Consider the following 24,076-nt stretch of genomic DNA (forward strand, 5'->3'; position numbering starts at 1 on the left):
TGAATACGGTTGCCCTGCTTTGGCCCCATATGTAACTTCTGATGGTTTAGTCCTATTGTGCTTTGAGGGTAAGAGGAGAGTCAAAGGGAGTAAAAGTGAGGGCCAGTGCATAATTCTGATGTGATGTGGAAAGGACATGGAGAAGTCACCATATGCAATTCTTCTTTTTCTGTTTTTTCCCCTCATGGTTGACTAAAATTGGGAATACTCAGGCGATACTATGTTGCTCGCTGCATCAAACCAGTTGTGGGAACTGGCTGTCAGATTCAGGACAAAGCAACTTTCTGTTATCATATAAAGCTTATTGAGATGTTTTATAGTATGGTAGAAAGCCAAAGTTGAATACTATTAGAAAAACATGCCAAGAATGCAACAGGGTTATATGCTCTTACAGTAGCTGAATAATATTTAACACATCCATTAATACACACCTTGGGCATAATTGTCATGAATTATTGTTTAGAATCCTAAAACCCACTCTCAAGCCTAAAATGTTAGCTTGATGGTAATTTCCATTCTCAGTGATGCTGCTGTCCTAGTGCTGTTATGCTTTCCCCTTTGCTGTAGTGATGTGCAATCACTCCTCTGCTTGGATCACAGCGTGATCACAAATTGCAAGCAGCATACTCAAACAATAAAAGTAGTTCACTTTTGAGTAAGCGCCTGGAAGTGTTCTCATTTGTGTTGCACAGAGTAAATCCTCACTGCTTTCCTGCAGTTTCAGTGGTATATTGATATAACAATATTCTAGTGCCAATGTAAAAAAAAAAACCCTGGTGGTCCTGAGGGAGGGAATGCCTGCAGTAGGGTTGCCAGCCTACTGCCCCTGCCCCCCCCCCACTGCTCAGCTGGCCGGTAGGGGAAGAAATGGTAGGCAACTGGTATGTGGGGGGGGGGGCTTCCTGGCTGCAGGGTGCACTTGACAGTGACATGACATTGTCAGTGATGTGTTGACAGAACTTCCTGTATGCCTGGAAGTGATGTCATCTCATCACCAGGTGAAGCCCGGGTATTTGGGCAAAAACCATAGAGTTTTTGCCCAAATACTAGAGCAGTTCTGGCAGTCACTTCCAGAAGTGACTGTCTGTGTGTCACTGGTGACATCATTATGTCAGGTGGGGACCTGTCAACACTAGACTGCTACAGGGACAAGGTCAGGGAAAATGGCTGCCATGTGGGACGAAAATCCAAATTTATCCAGCTACACAGCAGCCATCTAGGCTTTACTGCGATCTTTCATATTTTCTTCAAAACTTCAGAGCAAAGCAGGTTTGAGAAAGATCAGAGAAAAACCAGGGAAACCCCACAGGTGCACAAAGGTACCACAATGTTGTGGGAAAGGTGGGGGAACCCCACCCCACTCCCACTTCGCCAAAGCATTGAACTCAGGGCAGATAACCCATGTGGAAGATCTACTGTCTCTCAGCCTAACTTTGCAAGGATAAAATGGGATAAGCCACTCACAGTTCCTTGGGAGAAGGACAGAAATAAATGGAATGAATAGCATTCTGAACATCATCACGTTAATGAAAGCAATTGTGTGGACTTTATGGTAACAAATGGTCCATTAGAACTATAGGGGGATTCAGATCACATTTGGTTCTTTTACTTGTACAGTTCATGTTGGACAGTTTGTTCAGAAAGCTGGTCGACTCCTTCAGTGACATTCTGCTATTGCCTAACATCTGCAATTAGAAGTTCACAAAACAGGGGAAAGAAGAAGAACAAAAACAAATTATAGTAGGCTGTCACTATTTGACTGAACACATCAAATGTTTGCAAAATGATGCTCCATCTGGAAAATCTTGGTTTTGCTGACTCATTATTGGAGGCATCTCATTATTCCATGGAGCTGGACTGAAGGGGACCAAAGATGTTTGCTGATGACTGAAATCTAAGTAGAGTCACTCCAGTTTAAGACCATTGATTTCAATGGGCCTAGACAGGAGTAATTCTGCTTAGAATTTCACTATAAATCAGACAAAAACTCCAAAAGCAGTTAGTTAAGCACAAGCCCACTAACTGAGCTGAACTTTCCCCTCTTTCTTGTCCCTTCCTTGTTCAGTGTGAAAAAAGCAAGGATGATAGACCCTTTTCATAAATTTAAGACAAGTCATTATCTACTTCCTGGCAGCAAATCTAAATGGGCAAGCATAACTGGAAGATATCAGTACCAATCCAGGTCAAGGTAGGCACAGGTCAAAGCGTCACTATGTTTCCAAGAACAGAGGTATGAATGATGCTACAGGAATGTTCAATAAATCTTGGGCACAAGCACACACACAATAAACATTTAGAGATATTAGTATCATCAAGGAGAGTGTAAGCTCCAGAAGCATATATCCTGAAAAAAGACTCCAGGTCAGCTTAGGATATCCGCTAAGAAGCCTCAAGAAAGGTCATATAAAATAGACTGGCAGGGCACATCTAAGCAGAGTTGCACCCTTCTAAGTTCCTTAAAGGCAGTGCATGGGCTTAGGATTGCACTGACAGTATCAAGGCAAACATGCCCTTAGAAGGGGAGTGGGGATGAAATAGTAATTCTGTACTTTTAGCATCTTTCTAGAAGAAGCAGCAAATATAGGAGGTTTACTGAGTCCTTTGAGAGCAGGCAGACATGGCTGGAGGCTGCATTTGGTGGAGTGACTCATAGGCTGTGCACACCTGAACCCAAACTCCCAATACTACTCTAATGACACAGCCTTGGTACTTACGGAATACCTCAGGAGACATGCCAAGTCAGACACATCTCGCCAGGTATGGAGGGTGGCTCACTAGAGACTCCATAAATCTCCTGTCTTCCTACCTGCCCAGAACCGTAAAAAATGATCAGGGGGAAAAGGACAGTCAAACACCTGGTAGACCACATGATGTGACTGGTGGGCTGTGTTGGTCACGTTGGATCACTAAAGCTGCGCTAGTTTAGCTAAACTCTCTCGTCACCAAGACCAGAAGATCGCCAGAGGGACTCAGCATAGAATTCTGCAACAGCAGAAGCAGGGGCGCAGTTAAAAGTAACAAAAAGTTCCTGTCCAAAGTTCAGTCAAAGGTATCTCAACCCCCTTTCCAGAAGTAAAAGCCTAAAGTAGTTGGCCAACTCCTCCTATAACTACTTACTAACTTGTGGTAAATTACCACTTGATAAATGATCACCGTGGAATGGGGGCACAAGATTTCTGCTGAACTACTGAAAATCAATTCTGAACAAAACTCTTCTCAGCTCTGTGGTGAATTTGAACAGCAGAGTGCATTTAAGAGGTTGCATGACATAGCTGCATCAGTGAAATAAAAGTATTGTGGCTGAACAGCCTTGAGGTGCTCCTTCTAGTGTTCTGCAGCCAATCAGCTCTAGGCTGCAGTCTCATGACATGTTTCAATCTCTGCAGGGTCGGGTCAGGTCAGGTCAGGATGGTAGAGCTCTGGCAGACACTGGAGATAATGCAAGAAAGTAGGATGAAAGTTCTGAGAAAGGCCTGGGGGAGCACAACTCTTATGTTATTCACTGAAGAGGGTTCATTGCTAGCCAGTGTACTTTTCACTTTGATAGTTTTAGATGGATAGCTGTGTTGCTCTGCAGAAGAACCACAGGATTTGAGTCCAGTGGCATCTCAGAGACCAACAAGGTTTTCAGAGTGTTCACTTTCGAGAGTCTGAGCTCCCTTCTTCAGACATGTATCTGAAGATTCTTACACCCTGAACATCTTGTTGGTCTCTAAGGTGCCACTAGACTCAAATCCTGCTGTTTCATTTTGATAAATACTCAGTTTAGGTAGGTAACGGAATCACTTTTTTCACTTGCACTTTCAAATTCCTGAAGAAAAATCTCAGTGCTGCCTATTTTTCTAACAGAGCCTTCTAAGTAAGATGTGTTTTAAATCCCTGTCACCTCAAAACTGCTCCAACAATAAAGCTCAGCTGTCTTCAGCTGCAGAACTTAAAACTACAACAGAGACAGTGGTGTTTTGCTGCAGCATTCATATGTTTAGCAGGGAAGGCTCATATTCTTTTAAAAAGCATTTGTATTGCACAATTTCCTATGCACATATATGGTGATGGTGGAGAGTGCTGTCAAGTCATTGCTGGCTTATGGCGACCCCTGCTGGGGTTTTCAAGGCAAGAGACTAACAGAGGTGGTTTGCCAATGCCTGCCTCTACAATCCTGGTTTCCTTTGGAGGTCTCCCATCCAATTACCAAACAAGGCTGATCCTGTTTAGCTTCCAAGATCTAACAACAGCAAGCTTGCCAAGGAGCAGCCGTTCCTGCCCTTGGGCCCTCAGGAACTTTTGATGTAGCCATGAAGAAGGGTTTGCTCCATCGATTTGTTTGGGATATGATGGTGACAAGACTGAGGCTACGACCTCCATGCATATTTTGTGAGCTCACCTGCAGCCACGGGTCAATACCAATTTAACCGCTGTTGTATGACATCTCAGCCTCTCATAATTGAAAGTATATATGTCAGTCACTAGGTGGGTTCGCATACATAATTTAGGAGATGTGTTGTTTGCCATTTTTTATTCCCCCCGCTCTCCCAGATTTCTGTGCAAAAAAGAGAATTCCTCACTACTTTAAAGTGATGGTGCTTATAGTTTGCTCCCCAAATGGCTGTAGGCCCCCACTTTGATAAGTTACCATTTATTAAGTCTTAACATTTATTTGTATTCTCTCTATAAGCCTGCTCCGGCCTTGTGAGGGATCCACACATTGTTAGAAACTGAGGCACTGTGATCATTCACTTCTGGTATTTTCCTGTCCTACGCTGATCCTTCCTTGTTGAGAGAAAGTACTGGTTTGTCTTTTCTGGCTGTCGTGGAAAATCCCTTCTCCTTGAATCTTAACATGAGAGAAACCATAAAAGAGAGGCAATATCCCGTTCACATAGTTTAACAGTCTTCGGATTGGGAAAGCAATCTAGCATTGGCAGCTAGCATCATCTCACTATTCAAAAGCTACAGACTGTACTTATATCTGCTATTTGCTTACAGGACACAGCTACAGAATATACATCTTGTAACACATAATTTTCACAATAGTTTTTAATGTGGTGGATCTTTCATTTAGTTAGCACAAGAATATTTCTTCTGATTACACCCTACGCAAAGCGATTTATGATGACTTGCTGTGTCAAGGGACACATTTCAAATGTATGATATCATCTCCCATTTAAGCTACATTTGGAAGAAATGTTAACCATCTGAAAATGATAATGCAAGTACCATTGTGACTACATTATTTTTTTAAAAAATGATCTTTGCTAAATATCTGTGTGGAAATTAAGTGAAATTCTAGGGTTTCCTATTACGTATTTTGAAATATTAAGCCCAGATGATACCCTGAAAACCAGATTTCTTCCTTTTATTTAATCCTCTGTTTCTGGTACAGTTCCTTAAAAGCGCCACAGGAGTTTTGAAGTGAAGGAACTATTAACAGTTAATGATACTAATGATTATTTCTTCCATGCAAGCGCAAATCCAAATCAATTGTGGCGGAGAAAAGAGTACTCTGGAAAAGAGAAACATAAATGCTATTGCAGCCACTGAACATTAACATCTGGAATCTTTTACCCATCAAAGTGAAAGGCCGGAATATTACGCACAGTTCTACCATCAAAAGCCCTGCTTAGTAATTCGAGAGATACAATTCAGAGTCTGGCCAATGGGGGACAACCCACTCTGCTGTGTCCTCATACAACCTTGTCTCTGAATCTCCACAGTACAGAAGCGAAAAGTCATGACATATTTCTCTCACATACATATACACATTCTACACACACACACCAAAATCACCCTGATTTCCTTTTCTTCATTCCCTTTCACTGGGTTCAGCAATCTTTCTTTAAAAGTATTTCCACAGCTTCCCAGATCTGCTGCTGGATTCTTTCCCAGTTGGATCACTCTTCTCATGTGTCAGACCTTTCCACGCCCCATGAATAATGTTTGGTCAGGCTGGGTAACTTGGTTATGTCAAACTGTTTTCAGGAGATTTTCCTCATCATTTATTTTGGCACACACATTACTTGTTGGACTACTCTCCCTCCACACACACACCCCACCCCCAGGCCTGTCATCTGTGCAGTTCCTCAGATGAAAAAAGTATTCAGTAGCTCTTACTGCAAAGTTATCAGGTCACCAGTAAAAGACTTTCTAGAATGGGAATTTTAATAAGCTTTCCTAATCCAGAAGTCCTGCTAGCAGGTCACTTGGGAGCTGTTTCTTAAATATGCTAATAAATAAGTTCTCCACTCAGCAATAAAAATCAAACGGATGTTATCTTACAGAATTTGTTCCTAATGTTAACTGTAACAATCTACCCCCTCCTAGTTCTGAGCCAGAGAAGAAAACTTATTTCCTGTCTTTCACACATTTTATTTCTTAACAGATGAACCAAGAAGTAAATCTCAGTAGTATGAAATGTTAGGAATGTACCTATAGGATAGGCTCTTTTTACATTTTCGAATGTCCTGACCTTTTTTGTTTCAGCCCTTCTCACAGGCATTTCCAATTTGCTGTTTCTGATAGACCATTTCAATGGCATTTTAACACCATTTATATGTTACATGCCATTTATTTGTGGAAATCCAAAAATAATGTTGAGAAGGGCATTAATTTTAAGGGGGGAAATCTTTGAGGTGAGGAAATGAGAATGAGACAAAAATAAAGATTCACAGGTTCAATTTGTAAACAACCACAATGGGATTTTTTTTCCTGATCATAATGGTGAGACTGAAATTGGTAGCATCACTGCAAAATACTACACTGAAAATAATTATGTATTCCTATTTAACAAACTTTGTACGTGGAGAGAGAGAGATTGCTTGACAGATTACTCTGGGATACTAAAAAAGCACTCCAGGACTTGATTTTGTAAAGATGTACACAATCTGGTCACTAAGAATTTTAACTGCTGTAGCTATGACGGTGTGCGAAAAGCTGATCCGCACTGACTGGTGCATGTGGTGTCGTCAGCATTCACTTGACTGCCTTGGCGCATGGCTAGAAGGCATCATGTGCTAACTAAAAATTGTGACTGCTACGCACAGAAAAGGTCATGAGCATCTGCCCTCATTCCCTTCCCATAATTTCAAGGAACTTCAGCTGCTCCTCTCTGGAAACACATTTCATAATGGTAGGCTTTCCCTTCAGGCCTTAGGATCTGTAGGCTGCAGCCAACCTTAGTCCATATGAATACAGGATAGGGACAGATGTCTTGTCTGTCTGTCGTATGAGTTGAACTTTCATGAGAATAATATACTTTTAAAGGAGAAAAAAAATTCCCTTCTTTTAAAAATGATCCACATATGTCTGACATCATCTTAGAAAAGGCATTTCCTTTTCTTTCCCATGCCAGAAGGGTTGTGCTTGACATTTTCATACATTTTTATATTACATTTTAAAAAAAAATCTGCTGTCTATTGGGGGCATCTTTTAAGTTGATTAAAATATCATAATCAAGTAACTAACTATCATGCAGCATGTGTGTATGTGTGTAGAAGGATGCTCTAGGAATTTCCCAAATCTCTATTGTTTTTACCATAGGTATTTAGGCAATCCCTTGAGAGTTCCCAGAGATTTCAGCTGCTACAGAATGCCACAGCTCAAGTATTACCAAGAGCTAGGCACAGCATGCATATTACTCCCATTCCTCAGTCACTCCATTGGATGTCCATCAGTTACCATGCTCAATTCAAGGTCTTGGCTATCACATACAAAGCCTTTCATGGCCTTGGCCCCTCATATCTGCAGGACTGCCTCTCTCCCTACGTTCTGTCACAGCAGCTTCACTTATCAGAACAGGACCTTCTGCAGGTGGCATCCTGCATGTAGGCAAAATCAACAGCTGTCCATACACACTGCAGCTCAGTAGAAGGGTCTCTAAATGGGGTGCAGAAGGTACCAGGTTCAACCTCCGGCATGTCCAGTTAAAAAGACCAAGTAGGAGGTGATGTGAAAGACCTGAGATCCTGGAGAGCCACTGCCAGTCTTAGTAGACAATTCTGACCTTAGAATCATAGAATCATAGGGTTGACCCACCAGGGTCATCTAGTCCAACTCCCAACCTTGATGCATCAATGGTCTGACTCAGTATAAGGCAACTTCATGTGTGTTCATGCATATAATGTTCCCACCCAATGGAACAGCCTACTTGAAGAGATCAGGAAAGCTCCTACTGTCTTGAATTTCCACAAACTGCAAAATTGAGTTATTCAGTAGGGCTTTTTACTCAGAGAATAGGGCTGTAAGAAATGGCTCAAAGAGATGCTCTGAGAAGGGACAGGGACTGTAGACTATACTACTGGGTACTATCTGTCAGTAGTGATATGCTCCTACTGAGAGTTTTCCCATCATTTAATATGTCATGTAAAATTACTTATGTTTTCTTGCAGCAATGTTACATCCCTGTATTCAGATTCATGCTTGCTTTCAAATTTCTGCAATCCATTCCCTGTTGTATTGTTTACCGAATGTCCCAGCCATTGATCATATTGACTTACAGCATGTAAACTGCCTTGAGTCTCAGAGATAAAGGCAAGCTATAAACAAATAAACAAACAAGCAAACAAACACTCCCACCACTGGAAAACTCTGCCTTTTCTGAAATGTTGGAAGGAGAGGTTTGTATCTGACAACATGAGGTAAATGCACGTATGAAAAGTAAGGCTGACCCAAAATTTCTCGCCCAATTTTATTCCCCCCCCATACAGCCTGAAGGCAATACAGCCTAAAGTGAGTGCAACACCCACTTTAGGTGATTCTTTTTTAAATTGGGCTGTGAAAGGGAACTAAATGCCTAGTCAACTAGTTAATGGTAATTGCGCTTTCTAGCTATGCCAGACATCACTGCTTTCTTTCTGTTCTTAAACCAAAATTCCTTTAGTGGGTGCAGGAAGCACTGCCCTCATGGCCCCTCTTCTGGTTTTGGCTTGTTGTCAAATCTATCATCATAAGGCTGAAACAGATTGGGAGCAACACTTCCTGCCTTTATTTTCAGAGGAGTTAGCCGTGTTAGTCTGTAGTAGCAAAATCAAAAAGAGTCCAGTAGCACCTTTAAGACTAACCAATTTTATTTTATTGTAGCATAAGCTTTCGAGAATCAAGTTCTCTTCATCAGATGCCTGATCCGAACTGGTCAAATAAATTTTGATTTTGCCTTTATTTTGTTTAGTTTCATACACTACCATGCAATGAGAGAGATTTAGCTATGGTGACCATGTCTGAAACCAGGGCAAGGGTAGTGCTCTCAGCCCTCACTCTGGCATTTTTCTTTAAAAGAATGGGGGGGGGGGGAATGGCATTTTGCAGTGGCAGGTGAGCATAGGGGCTTTCACCAACAAAAGGTATAAAAGGCTAGATAAGCAGGCAGCTATTTTGTGAAACCTGTGAAACACTTCCTGTTTTGAGTCAAAAGCATTTGGCTCCAAACTTTCCTTTTACTAATGGTGTAGTAGTTAAGAGTGCAGGTCTCTAATCTGGAGAGCTGGGTTTGATTCTCCACTCATCTGCTTGAAGCCAGCTGGGTGACCTTGGGTCAGTCACAGCTTCTAGGAGCTCTCTCAGCCCCACCCACCTCATAGGGTGTTTGTTGTGGGGATAATAATGACACACTTTGTAAACTGCTCTGAGTGGGCATTAAGTTGTCCTGAAGGGTGGTATATAAATCGAATGTTATTATTATTTATTATTATAACAACTTTCGATTTATATACCACCCTTCGAGACAACTTAATGCCCACTCAGAGCGGTTAACAAAGTATGTTATATTATTATATTATTATCCCCACAACAATCACCCTGTGATGTGGGTGGGGCTGAGAGCTCCAGAGAGCTGTGGCTGACCCAAGGTCACCCAGCTGGCTTCAAGTGGAGGAGTGGGGAATCAAACCTGGTTCTCCAGATTAGAGTCCTGCCACTCTGGCTCATAAAATGTCTCTAAAAAATGAGAGAGACTTCTTCTGTGTGTATTGTCCTACTCTGCCCTACCTGAGGTAGATGAATGTAGAAATAAAACACATACTATGTGCTCCAAGGTTGTCCCAGGATGCCAAAACGCAATATAATTTCTCAAATGTGTCCCAACTTCAAGACTCCCATTTCCTCTTATTATTGTCTCTGTAGCTTAAAAACTGGTTCTCAGAATCACAGAATTAGTTGAGATGTAATGCCCAAAGTGTGCTTTGCTACTATACGAATGAGACTTGTAATTTTAGGCTCATTCACACAGCACCTTCTCCTACCCTCTTTCCTTCCCACTCATGTAGTGAGAAAATTAGTCATTTCATAGTAACTATAGTAGACACCACTCAGAATGGTGAACAAGGGCAGTGCTATTATTATCCCCACAATACAGCTGGGGAATGGGGCTGAGAGGAATTTTACCCAAGGCCACCTACTAAGCTCATGGCAGTAGCAGAGTGCTGATTTGCAAACCAACCATTTAAGCTCTTCTGGATTTGCAGCAAAGCCTAGCTGGCCATTACATCTGAGCATACAAACTATGATTTGCATTGGTCCACGCAAATCAGGATTGCAAACTGAAGGAAAAAATATAGTTGACAATCTTGGTTGACGGGGTAAATGTAAATTATATTTTGCCGGTTACAAATGAAACAGTAAAACAGGGCTTCCTGCAAATGTGGAAATTGTTAATTAGCTGGTGACGTGTACGCAGAGGAGCAATTGCATGAGCTAGGAGTTACAATAGCCCAAGACTGAGGCTTGCTCCAAGCTATAGTTTGGCATTACATCTGAACCAAGTCACAGTTTTTACTGGGTGGCGGTGGATGGGTTTTCTGAATCGGCCTTCAATTTCATCCAGTTCTCTTTGTTGCTGATGTACTGTTATTAAAAGTTGAACATTCTGCTTGCTTACAACAAAGCTAACTTGACTATAAGTCAGAATAATGCAGTGAAACAGAGAAACCAAAAGAAGACTCTTCTGATCCAACAGATGAAAATACGTATTTTCTTCTGTGCCGAGGGAGGGTTGCAGGAGAAACTGAGTCTGCCATTCTGTTCCTCCTTCTCTCCTTCCAAGCACATGATTAATGCCATTCCAGCTCCAGGACCGGCGCTCCATGGAGAAGTGCATCACAACGCTCGGCTGTTAGGGACTGCAAAATCCCCCCCTCCACATTGGCTCCAGGCAAATAAATGGTTTCTTGTCTCCAGTGAAGAAAAGAAAGCATAACAGCCAATGTGTGCTTGCATCTGAAAGCAGCAGGGACTCTCCTAAATCTCAGTTATTATTTAATGGCACTCTCTGTTGTGGTTTGTTCACAAACTGAGGGAAGCTCACAGGCATTTTCCAAAGCTGGTTTCATTTTCTGTATTTAAGCAGCAACACCACTGACAGATATTACTTTGCTTAAAATTATCTGCAGCCTCTAAATGTTTTTCAGTTTTTGTTCTGTTGTTTTCCCCCCTTCAACTCTGACTTATATCCCACCAAGTTTACCTTAGGACTAAAATGAGAGGCAGAAAATCATCTTTTGCTCTTTGCTGCCCCCTCATGTGTCTGAGCATGTACTTTAGGTGTCATCCTTTGCAACCACCTTATTTATTACTACTTCCCTGGCAGATAACATTAAATCCACATCAATGCATGTGATGCATGTGTTAACATGATCACTAAGGATGCCAACAAAACTTTCCATGACTGGAAATACCATCTTTAACTGTTCACAATGTTCACATTCAATACAAAATGCTATCATTAGTGTCCTTTCATAGCCCAGCATACTTATTTCCTACAGTCAAAATGAGCGGATTCCAGTTTCTCTCTTTAATCAGAGGAGAGGTAAAAAAATCTGGTGATAAGTTATTATTTATGTAGCGCCATCTCTGTACGTGGCACTTTATTGAGTAGGGATGTAGGAATGCATATTATTTTCATTTAAGTCCATAGTTAGAAAGACCATTTTCATCCAAACTATTTTATTTTGTAAATTTCTCATTTTTGCCCTGCTTACACCATTTATATACCAGTGATTCAAAACCAATCCACATTTACCTTTGCAGATGGCTTGGAAGCTTCAGCTAGTGCACAATGCTGAGACTCAAGCAAGCTGCAGGAATATTATTTGCGCCCAGTTCAGTGACATCAAAAATCCCTACAGAATTTTGGGACAACGTATTATAAAAACATTTCCTCCCCCAGATCTGTAGGTGAGGCCATGCTTCATAATCCTATATTTATAGGAGAACTATGGAGGGACAGAATCGCCTGTTCTCTACACTGGTGCCCACTCTGTGGAGTACTTAGTCAAAAGAAACACATCTAGCTACTTCTGTGGTGATTTTTCAGCACTTAGTGAAAATGTGGCTTTTTCAGAAAGCAGATTAGACAGACTAATGGCTGCTGTGGCTGGTTTTTTTTCAGCTTTGACTAATATGGGCATATTCAGGCAGTGTTTTTAGTTAAGTGGCATATTGTTTTGACACTGGTTTAAAACTGTGGCTTTAACACATTGTGATTTCATTTATTTCTTTTTTAGATTATGTTGTGTGTTCCCTTATGTTAATTATGTTGTGATATCTCAATAGCAGATAATTTGACATGAGTTATTGGACTTGCTGTGGGATGAGATAAACAGAATGACATATATTTTGCATGTTATGAAAACTGCTGAAGCCATCCTTTTTAATGATTATTGTGCTTTGGTATGGTATTAAGAAAAATACAAATGAAACTTAAGCCAGCCAAAATCTAAAGACTTTTTGCAACTACAATAAAAATATCTGGCATGATCCAGTCATCGTTAAGCACTTCGTAATCCCATTTGTTTGATGGAAGTATTAAATCACTGCTTAAATCTCTCCCTTGAATTCAATGAGGCTTACAAGCATTTAATATTGGCTGGATCATGCACAATGTTTATTATTTACCAAACGTTTTATTTAATAAGCATGCTTCAGTGCACCTAACTATGACTCGCTGTAAGGGGAAATACCTTTTCTGGCTGCAGAACAAAGAGAAAGTGGCAAGATTTCAAAGAAGATATACAATAAGCACAAGATGTTTGTGGCTGTATGGAAACATGCCATTCCTACTCCCAACTCATTTGACGTTGCACAGCAAGGGAAGAGAGAAGTGCAGGACAATCAGACATTTTAAGCATACATTGGGACGGGGGAGGGGGGGCTTCAAAGAACCAGGAAAAGTGGATGCTGAAACTCCTTCTTATACTTGTACCATGATTTTTGCTAGAGGAGTTTTCTATCTTAGCTCCCAAAAGATGTTAAATAAACTCGAAGATTGTCTAGAGTTCTTCAATAACATCTACAATGGCACTCCAAAAGGATTCCTACCTCATGCACACTTGAAGTCTACCCTAGGATCTACCCCGATGCAGTGTTTTTGATGGATGCAATCACAGCTCCTAGCCAGGATACCAGAAGACTCAAAATTCACCTGAGGCCTGCCACCAGATTAGTGGGCCAGAGATCATTCTGGGATAGGGTTGCCAACCTGCAGGTGGGGACTGGGGCTCTCCTGGAATTACACTCAATCTCCAAACTAGAGACATTAGTTCCACTGGAGAACGGATCTCTCTAGCTTCAGAGGAATGGAATCATATCCTAGCTAAGATCCCTCCCCCCAAGTTTAGTCTGGTCAGTCAAATTTCCATCCTGCCATGGATGTTTGCTGGGTAACCTTGGGCCAGTCATACACTCTAATCTACCTCACAGGGATGCTGTGAGGATTACATAGAGGAGAGGAGAATTATGTGAGCTACTTTGGGTTCCCACTGGAAAGAATGCTGTGGTATAAATAAAATAAAAATTAAAAATTGCATAAACTTAGGCCTGAATGTCAAGGTACACTGGCAACTGTTAATTTTGAGCATGGCCCTATAGTGACTTATAATGTGAATAAATGAAGGTACTTTATATTGAGTCAGACCACTGGTCTATCGAAGTCAATGTTGTCTGGTAGTAAGGAGGCCATTCACATCACCTATTACCTAATCCTTTTTATACTGGAGATGTTTGGGATTGAACCGTGGATCCTCTGCATGCAAAACAGGTGCTCTATCACTGAGCCACAGATGTCCCAATAGGGCTAAAGGCAGCAGGCACCTAAATAGGGAGGGGAGAGAGCTCCCACAGCTTTACTGGCAGGTCTCACTGATCATTAGTAGAGTTTGGGGCAGTACCATGCAGGCACACAACTGTTGAATGTGAAGTAGCCAGCGCAGACTGATGGTGTCATCAGCTCATGCTCATGGAGAGTGCCAGCTTCATGGTCACTACAGAACTGTGTGTCTACATGTTGCTGCTCAAGCTACACCTGTCGTCCCTACTGCTGAGTGATGTTCACCAGAAAAGGCATTGGTCCTCTCCTCTTTGGCAGTTCCTCAACAACGGCAGCAATAAACTCTGCCTCGGTGCTGGGGTTGGCCCTGATGTGACCTATTCAGAAGACCTTCAACTCCAAATGCACAAGTGTTGCAAAAGGCACAATGCCCAGCGTCACTTGCAATGCACCTCCTCATAAAACAAATCACTGTGGAAAGGATTCTCTGAAGTATGAATATGCTTAAAAAAATAATGTCCTAAAGAGGACTAACGCTGCTGCTTATGACAGTTAATACTTGCAATGAAAAGTCACGTATTATCCAGGGATCTTGGTTTTTAAGAGTAATGAAAGGAAATAGCCGCAGGCAATGCAAGGTAAATTTAGAGGCAGGAAATTCAGAAACGAATTGAGGAACCAGATTCCTTGGAGTGCTTCACTGAGGGAGGGAACTGGAGCTTCTTCATCTACGGGTATCTTCTGCGCTTGGCAGGTGGTTCACTTAATTCTCATTTGGATTCACATGAATGGAAATCCCACCCACACAGCTGTCAAATTTTTTTCTCAAAAGGATAGAGAGCAAGAAACAAGGAACTTTCTAGAAGCCACAGAGATTGAGACAGCACTTCAAACACTTCTGGGAAGAATTTCTGAGGCAGAAAACTGGCGCCAAATTTCTAAATTCGTGTAAAAAAGAGGGAGTGAGGGAGAAGCTTCTATTATTCTTTCCCCCCTTGGCCTAATGCCTTTGTATAACAAGCATCACCACAATTACCAGGGTTTTCATGACCTGGGGGAGAGATTTGTGCCACGGAGTCTGTTGTTATGGTAACCCTTATAACATCAAATGCAGCATTATGACTAGGGATGGGCAGGCCAGTTCAGGCAAAGTACCATCTAGTCAAAGCTCTGGTGCTTCTTAAGTCTTTCAGTTGGTTCAGTGTTCTTCAGCTAATGGAGTCAAACCATTCAGGTGGCAAGCATGTCTATTTATTTGAAGGGTCGGCCTCACAAAATCAGCTGGGATTTCTAATGAAAGAAAAGCAGCAAGTCATGAAGGCTCCCATCCTGTTTCCAGAGGAAGGTTTCTGCTCAGATTTGGGTACCAGGCTTAAGATATGGTTCTGTTTCAATTAATAAATGAATGACTTAAACTAATGACAAACATCTAAACTGGTGCAAGAGAAAGGGGTGTGGGAGACACCTCTATTATCCTTTCCCTTCTTGACGTATTTCTGTAATGTGCATTGCTAAAAATAATAGGGCTTTATGTGCCTTTAATATAGGTATTTCAAATTGTCTTACAGTGCCCCACTCCAGGTTAAATATAGGGTTGGATCCAGAGGAAATTGTCCACAGATGAAACGGGGGGCAGTTTTTTTCCCCCAATTCCTGCCTCTCACTGCAGACTTCCAAGTTCCAACTCTGATTTCATGGTGTTCCTGGGGGTCCTCTGTCACCAAGAATCAGCATTTCATGGAGCATTTTGGGCTCTGGTGGGAGAGAGAGGAGGGGAGGAAGTCTCATTCATCTGATGGAAATCCCATATATCAGCTAGGAATGCCAGACCCAGCAGAGCAACCAGTAGGAGGTGGGGGGCAAGGTCATGAGGGGGGCAGCTGTCAGCAATGCTGTGATATCCCTTCTAGGAAACCCCAGAATTGATGTCATGTCTCTCTAGGAATTGCTGGAAACTCTATGGTAAAACCAATGTGTTTTCTGCACTTCCTAGAAAAGACAGATGACACTTCTCTAGGAATCATCAAGCACTCTTTGGTTGTACCACAGAGTTTCTGGCAATTCCTGGAGAGGCATGATGTCATTTTCTTAAATTTTTGAGTTCCATTCAGCATGCAGGATCTCAGTCTTTGTAGCTTGTGTGGGGCAGTTCAGCTCTGTTGGGAGAAGTGTACTTTGCATATTCTCAGAGGTCCTGCCCTTGCCTTTTGGAGACAAAGAGATATATGTGGGGGAGGTAGTTGCACCACCTCTATCCAAGCCAGGACCCAGCAGCAAGGGGTGGGTTTGGTCTGGCTCCAACTGGATATCAATGCTAACTTCAGATCTCCCCCTCTCTTTCCTTGTATGCCTTTCTAGTTCAGATGCCTAAAGGCACTGCCTATCTCTATTTATGCGTGTCTATTTATTTAGTGTATTTTAATCCCAGCCTTCTTCCAAAATGCTCAAGAGTGGTATGTATTGTTCTATTCTTCCCCCATTTATTCCCACAACAACTTGAGGTGGTTTGAACTGAGAAAGTGTTAATTTTTATGACAAGTGGGGATTTGAGTTGGTTCCCCTGGTCTAGAACTATAACCACTACACCACACCTCTGAGCCTCTTTGCCTGAAATTTGGGGTACAACAACAACCACAACAACATTCAATTTATATACCACACTTCAATACAACTCAACACCTACTCAGAGTGGTTTACAAAGTCTGTTATTATCCTCATGACAATCAACCTGTGAGGTGGGTGGGGCTGAGAGAGCTCTGAGAGAGCTGTGACTGACTCAAGGTCACCCAGCTGGCTTCAAGCAGAGGAGTGTAGAACCAAACCTGGTTCTCCCGATTAAAGTCCTCCCACTCTTAACTAGAGATGGGCATGATCCCAAAAAAATTAACGATCCAGCTGATCATGGATCAGCGCCGGCGACGATCCCAAATTAACGATCCACACCGATCATCTCCCGTTCCCGAGCCGTGGATTGTAGAGGCCGAAGCAAGGCACGCTGCTATTCCCAGCTATGTGGGAAGGTGGGTGGTGGCGGCAGCAGCCAGGCCTGGCGAGCACGGGGAGGCGGCGACGAGCCACCTCCCCTCAGGTCCCATTCATTAACACAGGAAGTCTGTGTTTGGCCGTCAGAGCTGCCTATCAGAGTTTGCAGGGATGAGATTGGAGTGCCCATGGCTACAGAACACCCCCTTCCCCCTCCCTTCCCTGGGTGTCTTCTCCCAACTTGTGACTGCTTTGCTGCTCCGTGGTTGGAAGGAAGCCCTGCTGATCAAGGAAAGCTGGGCTTCCATTCGGGTTTCCAGGGCGACAGAAGAAGGGCAAACAGAGCTCAGGCTTTCCCCTGGCTCCGTTGCCAGGAGAATAGATTGCTGGCGCCTGAGAGTCTGGATCCCCGATCCGAGCCCGAACGCAACGATCCAGGCCTCTCCCGATCGCTGGATCATTGGCCGTGGACGATCACGATCCACCGGGTCGCAATCGCCATTATCATGGTTTTTTTTTTATCATAATGCGGATCGTGCCCATCTCTACTCTTAACCACTACACCAAACTGTGTGGCTATAATATAGAAAAAAATAAATGGAGTATGTCTTTTATCAAAAATAAAAAGGTTAATTTGTGCGAAGTTGGACTACTGTTCAGATTTTGATCACCTTCTCTGAGTTTCCAAGGCTAAATATCTGTGTGGGAAACAGAGGCATCTTGATCCTAGTGCATGAGGGGCTGCACATGAGCCTTAGCTCATTTCTTAGCTATTCTGCTATTTCTGCAGGGCTGCAGATGTGCCCGCAGATTTCCCAGGCTTCCTGGCTTTCATTTCAAACTGGGACACCGCTGACTGGGCCTGTGTGTTAGGGTTGCCAGCTCCAGATGGAAAATTCCTGGAGACTTTGGTGTTGGAGCATCCAAACTTAAGTACCTACTAGAAAAAAGGGACAGAAGTTCAGCTTTGATCTCCAGCTGACAGAAGTACTCCCAACCCACTTCCCTTCCCCTGCTAACTCTACTAATCCAATCGGTTAAATGATGTAGCTGTACAGGACTGTGTGCCTTTCCCTCACGATTACATAACAGCAGCCTGCCCACCTCCCAGGGGGCAGGGAATCTGGGGTGAAGAGATTAACAAGAACATGGTGTTGGAGCCTGGAGAGGGCAGGATTTGAGGAGGGGAGGGACCTCAGCCATATAATGACATAGTGTTCACCCTCCAAAGTAACCATTGTCTCCTGGGGAACTGATTTCTGTGGTCTGGAACGAAGTGATAATTCCAGGAGATCTCCTGGAGGTTGGCAACTCTGGTGTGTGTGTGTGTGTGTGTGCGCGCGCGCGCGCGCGCGCGCAGGGAGATTGTTTGATCTACAAAAACAGAGAAGAGATGTGGCCTAAAAGGTCTCTTTTCTTTGTTAAAATCTTTTGCTCTTGCTGCCAGATGAGGGTCACACCGTATTTAACTGGACAGAGTTTCAGGTGGGTAGTTGTGTTGGTCTGTAGCAGATAGGGTTGCCAGCCTCCAGGTAGTGCCTGGAGATCTCCCGGAATTACAACTGGTCTCCAGGCCACAGACATCAGTTCACCTGGAGAAAATGGCTATTTTGGGGTGTGTGTGTGTGGATTATATGGAATTATGCCACGCCAAGGTCTTTTCCCTCCCCAAACCCCACTTTCTCCATGTTTCTCCATGTTTCCCCCTCCAGGTCTCCAGGAATTTCCCAACTTGAAGCTGGCAACCCTAGTAGCAGAAGAGCAAGATTTGGATCCACTTGCACCTTAAAGACCAACTAGATTTCCTGACGAAGGGACTTCTGACCCTCTAAAGCTCATACCCTGGAAATCTAGTTGGTCTTTAAGGAGCTTTTGGACCCAAATCTTGGATTTACTTGGTAGCAAAAAACAAAAAAAATACCCTTGCATATGTACAGTAATTGTAAGGTGTTTTTGTAAGGGTTCAAGCAACAAATGGATGTATCTAATAGCCATATCGGAAGGCATCATTTCTCTCATTTGAGAACCTGAAAATTGAAAGTAAATTTTTTGCTTGGTTTTTGACGGTTGCCTTCCACTGCTCCCCCATCCTTTTTGTTGCATGGTTAACATCAATACTTTAAATGAGAAGCTAGTCTTATTGAGGCAGGATGTGTGCGCCTTTGTGGTGGGGGTTGGAGGACAGGCCTGGGTGGGAAGACTACAAATAATGCAAGGTGGGGAATTTAAATTTGAATTCTTAAAGGAGGAAGTAGCCTGGAAGTGACATCACAATAGGCCAGTACTTGAGCTTTGTCCTAAAAGAGACATTACAGGATATAACATCAGAAAGTTACATCCTTGGTGAGCTCTGCCCTCTGGGTATTGAGCCAAAATCTGAGTTGGGCCTAGCAACCCTCCTTTGTATACTGACATATTTATACCAGCATTTTCCTTACATTACCTAAAACAGTAACCACAGACAGGAATTAGGTATCTTTCAAAGTTAATCACAATCATAAACCTGAGGTAGATCAAGAGGGGTAGCCATGTTAGTCTGTCTGCAGCAGTAGAAAGGAGCAGGACACCAGTAGCACCTATAAGCCTAACAACATTTATTGTAGGGTATTAGCCTTTGTAGGGTATTGTAGGGGATAAGCTAATACCCTACAATAAATATTGTTAGCCTTATAGCTGCTACTGGTCTCTTGCTCTTTTCTATAACCCTGAGGGTTCTTGTGCTGAGAGTACCAAGACATTTGCAGCACTGGTTTAGTAGCTGTGGCACACTTGCATTTTCAAGCCACTGAAACTGCCAGCTAATTTTATATGTTCACAAGTGGGAAAAGTCTACTTTACCCCATTGCTCCCATACTGCATGCAATTTGAAAAGGAGCAAGTTAGTCTACGAAAATATTTGCATAAACACAAAAGGCAAACTTGGGAGTGAAGGGGATGGTTTTCCACAACGGCAACCAGAATCAAACACTATATGGTTTCAAATGCAGTTCATACTTAATTATTCAAGAGGAGATAATCATGTCCAAGACAACCGGAACTGCAGTAAGACAAACAGCCCAGCCCCCCATGACTCTTTTCTGCTAGCAAAAGCTTGTGGAGTGACAGGGAGGGAATGATGAAGCCTCTTATGCCGCCACCATGCATGTGCTCAGGAGCCAATTCCTCCCAAACGCTATTTTTAAGGTGAGTGCCAGGTCGTATGTTAAACGCAAGTTTAATGTATCATCTAATCAGAGGTAATGCCTTTGAAAAGTAGATGCTAGAAAGGAGAAGGACGATTACGACAGTCATTTTGGGGTTGTGATTTCAGTCCACACCTTCCCCGAAGCATGCAGCTAAGTAAGCTGCTGTGCAAATGCCTCCCAATCCGTGGCATCCTATTAAAAGTACTTCAGTCAGTAGGACCAGTGGCACCTGCTGCCAGTTAGGGGATGGAGTGCCGTGGAAGTGCTCTCATGATCATAGCAGCATTGTTAGAAAGAGAAAGGTAGCTGATGCACGCATTGCCCAGTTCCGTGATTTTGCTACAGCTGAGGAATCAGCAGGGCATGATGACATAGAAAAGTTGTACATGAGGCCCAGTGTCTATATGGTATCCCGCCAATCGTTATAACCTAAAGATGAGGGCTACACTCAAGCAGGCAATCTGTATGCACAGCTGGAACTTTTATTTTAGTTTTCATGGACAAAGTTCCAGCTTCTAGTCAGGCCAGTTAATATGAAAACAGAAGTGTAGCTGTTGTACAAAAAATAAGAAAACTACATGGATACAGTTCACTTGCGCCACAGACACTGGTAGTTAAGGCGTGCTATTGTATATCTTGGGCATCATGGGAATGGAAATGTCAGGTGCTAAAAGAAGATTTTATGCACCTTTTAAAATGCAGAAATGTATTCACATATATAAAAATAATTTTATAAATCAATAATACGTTTTCCAGAATTTGGTGGATTTTACTGCTATGACTGTGAACAAGAAAATTCTTAACCAAAAATAAGGTCTCACCCAAGAGGTATAGTTAGATTAATCTGTCTTACCTGTTATGGTTGCTTTGTTGATGGATGGTTGGTTACACATGGGTGACCGTCTGATAGAAACAGAAAGAATGTAAGTCATTCACACGAATCTGTCTTATTATTGCATTCTTAGAAACTCGCTCATTGGGAAAAAATATTAATTATTTGGGGGGTAAACAAGAGAATTACTGGGCAATCCAAAGCAAAGTTATGTCCTTTAAGTCCGCTGAAGACAATGGGCTTAGAAGGGTGTAACTCTGCTCAGGATGGCACTCTTAGGGAGCATGCCTTGCTAAAACGAAAAGTCTACCTAGTCTAGCAAGCAAGGCAAGATGTATCCAAGTAATCTGGTATACTGACTCTGGATGTACGAAATCCAGGTTCCCCTTCCCACTTAGCCACGAAGCTACTGAGCAGCCGTGGATAAGCCACAGTCTCTCATATTAAACTATGACTGTAACCTTAAACATGTTTACCCAAGATTAAAGGTCACCGAACTCAATTGGATTTACTGTTGAGTAGACCTGTTTAAGATTAGTCCCTACATCACAGAGACCTTGTCATGATGAATGAGATAACCCCATGAAGTCAGTGGAGGAAGGAAGGATGAAATGTAATAAATAATTTTGTTTAAAAAAATGCACTTTAAAGAGTGATTCTTTCAAAGAGGGAGAAGTTCATATGAAGGGGAATCACCCAGTAAAGTATCAAAAGATTGGCCTGGATACAAGTACATTGGAAACTATAATAAACTCTGCTCAATACCTAAATGTGGTCATCTGAATGGGTATCTGGAAAAGGCAAAAATAACATACTATGTTAAATATGTGGCCACATCTGTAGGGCAGGCACTGCACATTTCCCTACCCTCAACTAGCAGAAAGCAATGAAAAGGTGGAAAAACATACCATCATGGTGTCTGGGCATAGCTATATTGTCCTAGCCATTATGGTGGGGAAGAAGGGGAAATAAAACACGTCACTTTCCGCAATGTTTCCAGCACTAGCTGTGTGCATAATGCGACTCATGATTTTGGCTGGAGCAGGAAAAAAAAATAGTGGAACAAAGTTCACTTGAACATAGGAAGCTGCCTTATACCAATTTGGATAGCTGGTCCATCCGGATCAGTAATTTGGACTCTGACTGGCAGCAGCTGATCATTGTCTTAGGCACAGAAAGGTTGTTTTCAACATTTGCTGCTTGAAATACTTTAACTGGAGAGGCCAAGAAATGAACCTGGGACTTGCTATATGGCCACTGAGGCACAGATCTTCCCTAAAGGTTCATGTGAACTGGGCTGTCCATGCAGTAAGTGAGCAGTCATCTCTGTGAATGTGGCAGCCTTTCTCAGATGCTGCAAGCGTAGAAATGGCTGCCAACTCACCGCCTGCAGAACCTGTATCACGGTAATCTATTCCTGTTATGCTGTTTATATGCATACACAATCACATAGTGGGATTATGCAGTGTGAAGGGGCCTTAACTCCAAAGGTTTGGAAGGAGAAAAAGCACAATACTCACTTGCTGGGTGCTCGATCCTGGAGGTTGGTTAATGCAGCAAAATTATTCCGTACAGTACGTAAGCTGGCCAGCACCTGTAGGGAACAAGTGTGAAGCTTCATTCTCAGTTTCTTCAGGTGTACTCACAATTTCTCTCCATTGGACGGAAAGTAGAAGACTTTCTAAATAAGCTAATAAACTTCCCAAGATTGTTTTGGTGTTTGATGCCTTTGACCATCATTCCACAATGAAGCTTTTGTAACACAAGGCAATAGTTTTGTCGCTTTCTTTCTTACTAAAGAAACCATTATTTGTTTTAAAGCAGCCTCGTTCAAAGAGGAGGAAGACTTCCCACAGAACCCTCTTTGTCTGTCAAAAACGACTGAGCTTGGGAAAGAATGGGCCATTGCCATCCAGTGCCATTTGCATCAGAATTGTTACAGAAATGAAACATCAGCACAATAAGAACCTTTCACATTCAACATCCAATCCACACAAAGCGATCTTTGAATAAATTCATGTGATCTCATTTTCTGTTTATTTATTTAGACCATTTGTGCTCCACCTTTCTGCTCAAAGAATGTCCTAGGCGTCTTACAACAAACTAGTTAACATGTAATGAGCTTTTTAAAAAGCCTATTAAAATAAAGATTTCTTTAAAAAGAAAATATGTAATTAAGTAGTAAAAGCTCCAAAGCAGTGGATTAAAATTATTTATACTCACCTTTAAAAGCAGCACAAAGTAAAATAAACAGAACCACTGTCATGTTTAGGAGCTATGTATTCTTTGCATAACATGGATACATTCAAGTAGATATGCTGAAATAATCTTGTAGTTCAAATCTGAAGCAACTACAGCCTTCTAAGGCCACTCTTCTACGGCCGAATGATATCTCACAGTGCCCTGTGCACAGCTTAACCAAACCAACCAACCAGATTAAATTGGCAAAGTCAACTTTGACATACATAGTGAGGGTCCTAGTTTCAAATCTCCATTTGAGAGATTCGTTCGTTCGTTCGTTCGTTCATTCATTCGTTCGTTCATTGTGTGCCTTTCTCACTGAGATCCAGGGCGGTTTACAGAGTGAAAGTGAAATAAATATAATCAGCAGCTAGGATATTCACTGAGAAAGTACAATAATGAACAGTAGTTAGGATATTCAGTGAACAGATATAATAGGGTACAGTTACAGGAAATTTAATGTACCATTCAAGCTGATCATGCTTCAAAAGTGAGACAGCATGATAGTTTGAAGTTCAAAGGGAAAAAAAGGTCAACATTTGTCAGTGATGGAGCTCTTTGGACCCTAGCCAATGGATGCAGAATGTATCTCTAAGCAACAGAGGTAACAGCAGAGACTGTTCCATTTCAGAATGTCTATTTTACTTGGAATATACACAAAATAATGGAAAGAACTGCAGTGCCCCTCCCAAATATGTAGTTTGGCACTACCTGAAAGTGCAGACTGATATTTTCATATGGCTACATAGCACATTGTGCATACCTGAGCAAATGGTGTCACAATCAAGTCATCTCCATGTCTGA

The 24,076-nt window shown here is 42.3% G+C and overlaps 1 protein-coding gene across 9 annotated transcripts in view; it reads right to left on the reverse strand.

Moving 5' to 3' along the window:
• Positions 1-24,076, reverse strand: part of PDE4D (phosphodiesterase 4D) — a 741,318-nt gene that overhangs the window by 121,887 nt on the left and 595,355 nt on the right. For 6 of the 9 annotated variants that reach the window (XM_054986992.1, XM_054986994.1, XM_054986993.1 and 3 more), the window contains 3 exons: positions 24,036-24,072; positions 22,552-22,625; positions 21,053-21,102 (listed from right to left, as the gene is read on the reverse strand). In XM_054986992.1, coding sequence (XP_054842967.1) covers positions 21,053-21,102; positions 22,552-22,625; positions 24,036-24,072 — 161 coding nt within the window. Of the gene's footprint in view, positions 1-3,352; positions 3,430-15,390; positions 15,787-21,052; positions 21,103-22,551; positions 22,626-24,035; positions 24,073-24,076 lie in introns of those variants that run through there. The other 3 variants (XM_054987001.1, XM_054987000.1, XM_054986998.1) reach the window with 3 other exon arrangements.

This window comes from Eublepharis macularius, chromosome 8 (genome assembly GCF_028583425.1).
Source record: "Eublepharis macularius isolate TG4126 chromosome 8, MPM_Emac_v1.0, whole genome shotgun sequence".
Taxonomy (NCBI): domain Eukaryota; kingdom Metazoa; phylum Chordata; class Lepidosauria; order Squamata; family Eublepharidae; genus Eublepharis; species Eublepharis macularius.